Raw genomic sequence first — 8627 nt, forward strand, 5'->3', positions numbered from 1 at the left:
AGATGTGTATAGTAAGCTGGTCTTTAAATATTTAAAGACTAAATAATAGCAGCTTCACCATATGCAGTGCTTCTAATGAACCTTAAACTATTCTGTATTGCTGTGGATTTTCTTTCTCTCTTGATGCCTCCCCCTGCCCAGCTTTTTTCCCCCTTCTTAAAAAGATTAGTAAGAATCTGAGCAAATTGTAAGTAGAATCAGGCCTTCCTAGCTGCCACCAATGAATTGAAAGTCCCATGAGAAGGCTCCCATTAAAGTGCTCTGCTTTGGAGAAAGCAGTTCTGCATCCGCTGCAGCAGGGAGACAGGAGTCGGGCCCAGCCTGGTGAGGAGGACAGCGGGTCACCAGCCTCGTGATGTTGGTGGGTCGTTCACGTGGACCACTGACTTCAACGTAGAGGTGGCACTGGGGTGTCTCCAGGGTTAGGCAGCAGCTGACTGAAGGGGCTTCTTGGTTGAACAACCTTGAACCTAGGCAGCAGCTGACTGAAGGGGCTTCTTGGTTGAACAACCTTGAACCTAGGCAGCAGCTGACTGAAGGGGCTTCTTGGTTGAACAACCTTGAACCTAAATTGTGCCCGACGAGAGCAGGTTTTTGACCGTGAAAAGTCCCGCTTGGCTCGTGGTTATTTCTCAGAGCTGCCCTGAAGGCAGTGAAGCACCACTCATGGTTGGATGTGCCCCAGCTGCTTGTTTTGTAGCTCTGGGCATTCCCAGAAGGATTGCTCTCTGAAGAGGCATCAGTTCACATGGATGCTCCCGGGGCGGGAGACCAATTCAGCAATTGCAGCCTGCGCAGCCCAGGGGGCACTGGAGGGACTGGGAAGGGTGTGGTTGACTCCTTTCCCTAAGGCCTGAGATGCTTTTACTTCGCAAGTGACAGTCTGCACTCGGAGCAGGGGCTGAGACATGGTGATGAGACATCAGTGAGGCACAGGATGCCTTCCTCGGCCCGAGCGAGTGCAAATCCGTCTTGCCTCCTCCCATGAGGGTGCCCCAAGTGACTCATTTTGACTCATGTGGGTGGGTCACTTGCTGCCCTTCTTGTTGAAGCGGTGATGTTGTGCAGAAAGGAGACAGGGAGGGAGAACCGTGCTGCAGTCTCTGTTCTGCGATGGGGACACTCACCCAGGGAGAGGATCCTGAGGCTTGGCTGCTGGGGTTGCATACATGTTTCATGTTAAAGCATTCATTGATAAAACATCCCTTTCTTTGAAAAACAGTGGCAGGAAGAGGTGCTGGCTCCACATGGATGAAGGTTTCCTCTGGAAGGTCTATATGAGGAATTATTTCAGAGCTATAGCTGCCTTCAGTGTTTTCTGCTGTCTAAAGTAGCTGCTTAGTTGGTATCTGAGATAGGCTTCTAGATCTCACTGGGAAGACCAGCTAGATAACTTTCTAGGTATTTAGGTATTTCTAGGTATATCTAGCTATATTAAGTAACTTAAAGACAAAAGTCCAGAAGACATCATTGCAGTCATCTGATCTGACTTCCTGTAGAATAAAAACCGGAATTGTAGTAAATAAATTTAATTTTTTAATAATAGCATACCCAGATTTATGTTAAGTACCAGACAGCATCCTGACTTCCTTAATTCCCAGCAAAGGAAATCTTTAAAGCTGTCCCATAAATTAATTACCTTTGCTATGTATGCTTGTGTGTCTTTGTAACCTGAATATATCTAGTTTTATAGTGACTGTTTATCTTGACACCTTTGTCTTTTGGATTGGGTAGTCCTTTTCTTTCTCATCCTTCCATCTTCTTGAGTAGATGTTATGGACTGTGATGAAGCTACTGTAGCCTTCTCTATATTGCACAGGCCGCATTTTCTCAGGAAAACCATGGTTTTTCGAGTATTATGACTACTGTTTTCTCTAGGATATAGTCTCAAGAAGTTTAAGGTAAGCTAGCTTGTGGTGTTAGTTACTGTCCTAATTGCTGCATGCATGTTTTGAGCCTGGAGTGGGTTCAAGGACAGTTTATCGCTGAAGATGGCTTGTTATCTGCCCATGCTTGCCTATAGGTGCATAGCCATACCCCTCTGTAGGTGCATAGCTCCTCCATGCACCGAGTTAGACACTGCATTGCAATTAAGAGTTTAGTTGTCTCGGTGCCTTTGGGTATCTAACCCCAAGTAAACAACTGCAGAAGGGAAGTAGCTTGGGGAAAGCGTGCTACATAAACAACCATCAAGAGCAAAGAGGTGTCAGTAGGGGGCCAGAGAGAGGACTTCAGAGACATAGGGGCAATGGAAGGAAGGGGTACATTTTAAGTCTTATATACATTATAAGTCTTACGAGGAGCAGCTGAGGGAACTGGGATTGTTTAGCCTAGAGAAGAGGAGGCTGAGGGGAGACCTTATCGCTCTCTACAACTACCTGAAAGGAGGTTGTAGTGAGGTGGGTGTTGGTCTCTTCTCCCATGTAGTTAGTGATAGGACGAGAGGAAATGGCCTCAAGCTGCACCAGGGGAGGTTTAGGTTGGATATTAGGAAAAATTTCTTCGCGCAAAGAGTAGTCTGTCTCTCTGGAACAGGCTGCCCAGAGAGGTGGTGGAGTCACCATCCCTGGAACTGTTCAAAAAACAGGTAGATGTGGCACTTTGGGGCATAGTTTAGTAGGCACGATGGTGTTGGGTTGATGGTTGGAATGATGATCTTAGAGATGCTTCCAACCTTAATGATTCCTAGGTTTTACTTTCATTAAAAAATAATCCAGCCACCAAGCCAGGAAACATAAAATTATTACTCTACCCTTAATTGGTTTAGTGGTGGACTTGATAGTGTTAGGTTAATGGTTGGACTGGATGATCTTAAAGGTGTTTTCCAACCTAAACGATTCTATGATTCTATTAATCGACGTATGCATTTACATTGCATGTTAGAGGAAGTACCTGCTAAAATTAAGGAGCGCCTTCTTTTTGTACATCTAAATGATGGCCAGACCGGATGTAACTTGCCAGCCTAGATGGGGTGCTCAGGCCTCATCCCCCCTGAAAGCAGGGGGCATCGAGGCTGGGAGGACCCCGCCTTGGCTGGAGGGGCTGCTTGGTTCCCGGCAGAGTTGCTGGAGCAGCTTCACTGATTGCCGAGCCAGGCTGTGGCCACTAGCTCGTGTATAAACATCTACACTGTAGATGGCTAAAACCAGTGAGACAAATCCTGCTAAATCCAGCATAATCTCATTTTGTACATGAAAGCGTATATGCTGTAAAGGAAAATCTTCCCTTTTGCTTCCAAACCTGTAGCAAACAACTCATCCAGGCCGGTTACAAGATCAGCATGTATGGCTCTACGACCTGTCAACAGGTACAGTGTGAACGTGCTGAGGGCTTTCTGGCTGAATACTTGGGATAAGACAACTAAAGAATGGGGTATTTGAACTCTGAGTAGCTTTACTTTTGACTTAATTAAAAAGACCAAGGAGAGAACTGCTGGTGGCCTCTGGGCTTTTAGGGTTTATGTTTTGCAGAAGTTGTTGTGATCCAGACACAGTAACTAACACTCAAAGTTTCTCAGAGTTGAATTTGAGTCGTCTGACAAAAATGGGGTAAAGTACCCAGTTCTCCAGCAAATTAAAAATGTACATAATTGGTAATTCTTTGTGGGAATACTCCCATGTATGGGGAAAATGCCCGTTTGGGGAGGGGGAGGTTGTACTTTGTGCATTTAAATTAGAATACAAATTCATTCTGGTTTAGCTGTTTTAGTATACTGCTTGTATGAAGTTGTAAGTTGCTGGCAGGGATTTATTTTGGAGAGTATAAGTGAAATACTGCATTTACTGGTTTGAAACTCCAGCAAACTCGTTGATTCTAACACTTTTTGATGCCAGTCCTTTCAGCAATCCTGTTACTTGTTTTAAAGAAGTCCATGCCACTGTATATTGCTCACATCTCTAGTCTGAGCTGATTTTTCCCTGCACTTGATCTGCTCCTGCTGGAGAGGGTGGGACATGTGGTGGGGCAAAACACCCAGAAGCATCTCAGTATTTTGGCCTCTGTTGGCAGGGCATGTCTCTTCCTGAGCTGGGAGGAGACCTCTTCCATGCACCTCTGGCTCTGGCAGCCTAGAGACATCAATGTTGTGTTATTCTGAATATGGTAGTCGCATAGCAGAGACTGTGCTTGTGCATGGTGCTCCTTCTTCTCCTTAGGGGACAGAGTAGAAAGTATACAGCATTTGCTTGGGGAAGATGGAGTTCTTCAGGCTTATAATCAAAGATACCTGCTTTAAATGCAGTTTCCCGCTGAAGCTTGCCTAATCACCACCATCAAATGAACCTGTAGCGACAACTGTTCACCACAGAAAGGACAGCTGAAGAAGGACGTCAGACAAGGCCACAGTAGTTGGCACGCTCCTGTCCTGGTAGCTGAGAACGCAGAAGCATCTCACTGAAAGGATGGTGTCCCCTCTGCGTGCTTTCAAACGTGGTAATGCCCTGCTACTGCGGGCACTTTGTAGACAGATCCTCGGTGGAGGATGATTCAGAGTTAGTACCACAGCTGTTTGGTTTTTTGGTTTGGGGGATTTTTCTCCCCCTACCCCTGCTTGCAATAGATGAATGGCTTAATTAGAGTGACTGTTCTGAAGCCCTCAAGAGTTTAAGTTTTGCACTTGTAGGAGCTCTGACATAAAACGTGAAGGGCCTTATCTAGCGCTAAATACCGGTCAAAATTAGAAATTTTTGCTATACTTAGGCCCATACATACTATTGTCTCTGCTCTATTTAGTACTTCATAAAAAAAACCCCAATAATTTCTTGATTACAAAGAGGTGAGTTCTCTCTTTCCAACTGCAGTTCACTGGCAGCAAGCATACCTGCTCCTCGCTGTAGCCCTGAGAAACCAGCTCCATTTAGTAATAGGCTTCGTCAGTATTTCCAGAGGGTTTGTTTATGCCTGCATACCTTACGTAGCTCAGGAGAGTGTCATGTTGGTGAGGCTGTATTCTGTGCTAGCGCTGGCCTCCCTCCTCTGCCCTTCCTCTTGCCCGGATGGAGAGAGGCCCTCTCCAGCCTGGGTGATGCTGTAGCACAGTAAAAGTTCTTACTGTGCAGAACTATTGAAATAAGTGGGAATTTTGCATACCATGGTTTTGGAAGACGGGTCCCGTTCAAAAAATAAACATTTACAAATGTTTATGGTTTTTCCAGGGCTTTGGTTTTGTGTGTGATGACCCTCTGTCTGTATCCTAGAGGTGTGCTGCTCTTTCCAAATTATTTTGATCCATCTTGTCATGAATAAATGTTTTACAGCAATGCAATGAGCTGTAGTGTGGGCAGACTGTGAATGCTATAAGCAAATTGGAAATTGAATATAAATTTTGTGAAATTATTGTAACATCATGTCAAATTATTGCAATGTGCGACTTTACATGACAAAAAGATGTTGGTAATGGAAAGTAGATTACAGTACAGATCCATCGTGTTTTGTTTGTGGCATGCATACAGCTTCCCATGTAACTTCTCAGTCATGGTTCCAGTCAAAACACTGATTTTTTTTTTTTTTTTTTCTTTTCTCCAGAAATCAGGGTCTTCATGAGAATTGCTCAGAGCAAAACATTGGCAATAGAGTAGAAGTATTAACAATAATCCAAAATCACTGTTATCAATGATTCTATTTAAAAAAACAACCAAACAAACAAAACAATCTGCTACCGATTTTTGACCATGTAGTGGAAATGCTGACTAGATTCAGAACACAAGGTCTGGGAACTGCATGTTCCAGTTTTATTTTCTTTTGGTTCAGAAATCTTACCCCTTGATCACAGAAGTACCACCTAAAACTCCTCATGCTCTTACCATGCCTAGGTAATTTGGTAATTTCTTCGTAGCTGATGCAGTTCTCATCTCCCATTCTCCAAGGGCTAAATCCTGCATCGGGGGGGAATCCTGTACCAGAGAAGAGTATTGGGATAAAGAGACAAACAGAAAAGCTTATAGTCACAAACTACCTCATTCTTGTAATGCTGGTTCTTCCACTGCAGTAGGATATTGAACATTTTAATTTGGAGAGGTTCCGTGCTCTTTAGCTGTGATTTTATTTTTTTTTTTTTTTATGGATCAGTGACTTCCCTATTGCCACTCCCAGAGAGGGAGAGCTCTCCTCCTAACCTTTTCTTCTGAACTCTGCTGCTCAGTTGTTGAGTATTTTGTCTTCCATTTAGCATTAGTGTTTTTGAGTCACAGAATTAATGGTGGGGCTTGAATAAACTTAAAAGAAGTGAAGCTGTAGCAGCTAGGAAATGTGATGTGACTTTGCTTTATTAATTTCTTAGACCTGTCACTGTAAGAAAACCACCACTGAAAGCCCTGCTGAATGACATTGGATGCTTTGCTGCACCAGCAGTACTTATTAAGTATTGACTTCTGTGGCTCCTGGGAAAAAAAAAAAAGCTACCTTTGATATTCTAGAGAATCTAATAATTTAGATAGCAAGATATTTCTTAGCTTCCCTGGTGTTTTACCAGGAAAAGAACCAGACAGTTAAAGACTTTGGTGGGTTTCAATCCTGATTACGCTACTGATAGACTCTGGGTTTGCAATTTATACCATGTCTAATCTCACATTGAAGCATATATTTTTACTTTAAAAGACAGATATAGAAAGCTGGGTTTGATATTTAAAAAAAAAATTATTTTAATTTTTTTCATGCTTTTTGGTTATGTATTTTACTTTTTATTTAATACATTATCATATGTAAACAAATAGCATGTTTTAACATTTTACAGTGTCGAACAACAAAATTATGTCGTCCGTGGCATGAAATTATACAAGGTAGAACTTCAAATATTGTAAAATTGCTTTGTAAATGCCCTTTGAGAAGTATTTTGCAGGACTACTTACTTCATGTTCTAATAACATAATCTGTATAAAGCTGTCTTGGAGCTTTGTAGTCTTCCTTATACATGACAGCTTTTTGCCTGTCATCCTCGGAGTAGAAAAGACCATCCCTCATGATACTTGGGTTTCCCTTATTGTGGTGTTTGGGGATGTAGTTTGTTGTCTCTGGGGACAGAGAGCAGCTTTGCTCAACTCGTTAATGATAACAGAAAGGCGAAGGAGGGAAAGGAGAGCGGTTTGACAGAAATCCAGAGTGAGATGGAGGAGGTGAACAAGGGACAAGAGTTCACTGTCTCCTCTTGTTCAAGAGCTAGGTAGGGCATTAAATGAGACTCACAGGCGGCAGGTTCAGGACCAGCAAATGCAGCTACTTTCTCGGCAGTTAGGCTGTGGAAAGAGCTGTCACAGGATGCTGTGGATGTGATGTACAGGTTTACATGGATTCAGTGGCGATTCGACAGTTGCTACCGGGTTCATAGATACAGAAACATGATCTTCGGTTGAATGAATATTAAGGTTTCATCCTGGAATCACAGGGCTACAAGGGGAATTGGATGATTGTAATGCAGTCTGTGGTTTTAGACAATAAAAGCTTTGGTAGAGTTTAATTGATGAAAATAATTTTATAAGTAATTTGTCTTTTCTTCACTTGTCCAGATCAGATGAAACTACCGATGACATGGACAAAGTCAAGACAGTGCATGAACTGATGAGAAACAGTATTGCCTTCTAAGAACTTTAGCCTCCTAGTTGCTGGAAATCCTAAGTGCAACTTTACTGCCAAATGAGACTCTTGACGTGATGTGATCATTGAGCAGAGTTTGCAAGAATGGAAAAGCAAAGGACCCCACTAGCTGTATCACATAAATAAAAATTCCCAAGATTCAGCTGAATCGAAAAATTATTCCAGCCATGGGAGAAAATGCAAGTTTTTGGGAAAGTTTGATATATGCACATCCTACCTGTACCACTTGGAAGCAAGAGGCAGAGGGATCTATCTATCACCTAGCCAGTATTCTCTTTGTTGTGGGCTTCATGGGTGGAAGTGGATTCTTTGGGCTTCTCTATGTCTTCAGCTTGCTTGGATTGGGCTTTCTCTGCTCTTCTGTTTGGGCTTGGCTGGATGTCTGTGCTGCTGATATATTCTCCTGGAATTTTATACTGTTCGCTATATGCTTCGTCCAGTTCATTTACGTTACCTACCAAGTTAGGAGCGTTTCCTTTGACAGAGAATTCCAGGAACTCTACAGCGCTCTCTTCCAGCCTCTGGGAATTTCCTTGACTGTCTACAGGAAGATCGTCTTGTGCTGCGATGCAGAAGTGGTTACCCTGGAGAAGGAACACTGTTACGCCATGCAGGGCAAAACACCTATTGATAAACTATCCTTGCTTGTGTCAGGCAGGTTTGTATCGGTTTCTTCAGACTTACTGCAAATATCTTTTTTAATTCCTCCTTCTTGAAAATGAAAGCAAAAAAAAAATGCCTAATTTGTGTATTGTTTGTTCATTTTCCAGTATAATAGATTAAATATTAATGCAAGTAATATAAATATTAATAGGCTAAATACACTTGTCTAGGACAGCACTAGCGTCCTAGCACGAAATCTGTAATGGCTTAAAGAAAAGGATTTTAAATAATTCTTTTCCAGACCACTGTATCATAGCACTTAACAGGTTAGGCAGATGAAGGGAACAAATGTGTGCTTCAGGCTATGGTTTGCTATCTGTCTACCGCCTAGCTGATGAACCCAGCATCTTTCTTATTTTTCTCTGTTAGTATCATCT

General features: G+C 42.7%; 1 protein-coding gene across 1 annotated transcript in view; it reads left to right on the forward strand.

The window, feature by feature from the left end:
- The first annotated feature begins 7754 nt into the window (after positions 1-7754).
- The window catches only part of POPDC3 (popeye domain cAMP effector 3), a 3676-nt gene continuing 2803 nt past the window's right edge, over positions 7755-8627 (forward strand). Inside the window, exon 1 of the mRNA XM_009481117.2 lies at positions 7755-8245. Coding sequence (XP_009479392.1) covers positions 7755-8245 — 491 coding nt within the window. The remainder of the gene's footprint in view (positions 8246-8627) is intronic.

This window comes from Pelecanus crispus, chromosome 3 (assembly GCF_030463565.1).
Source record: "Pelecanus crispus isolate bPelCri1 chromosome 3, bPelCri1.pri, whole genome shotgun sequence".
In the NCBI taxonomy this organism is placed as follows: Eukaryota; Metazoa; Chordata; class Aves; order Pelecaniformes; family Pelecanidae; genus Pelecanus; species Pelecanus crispus.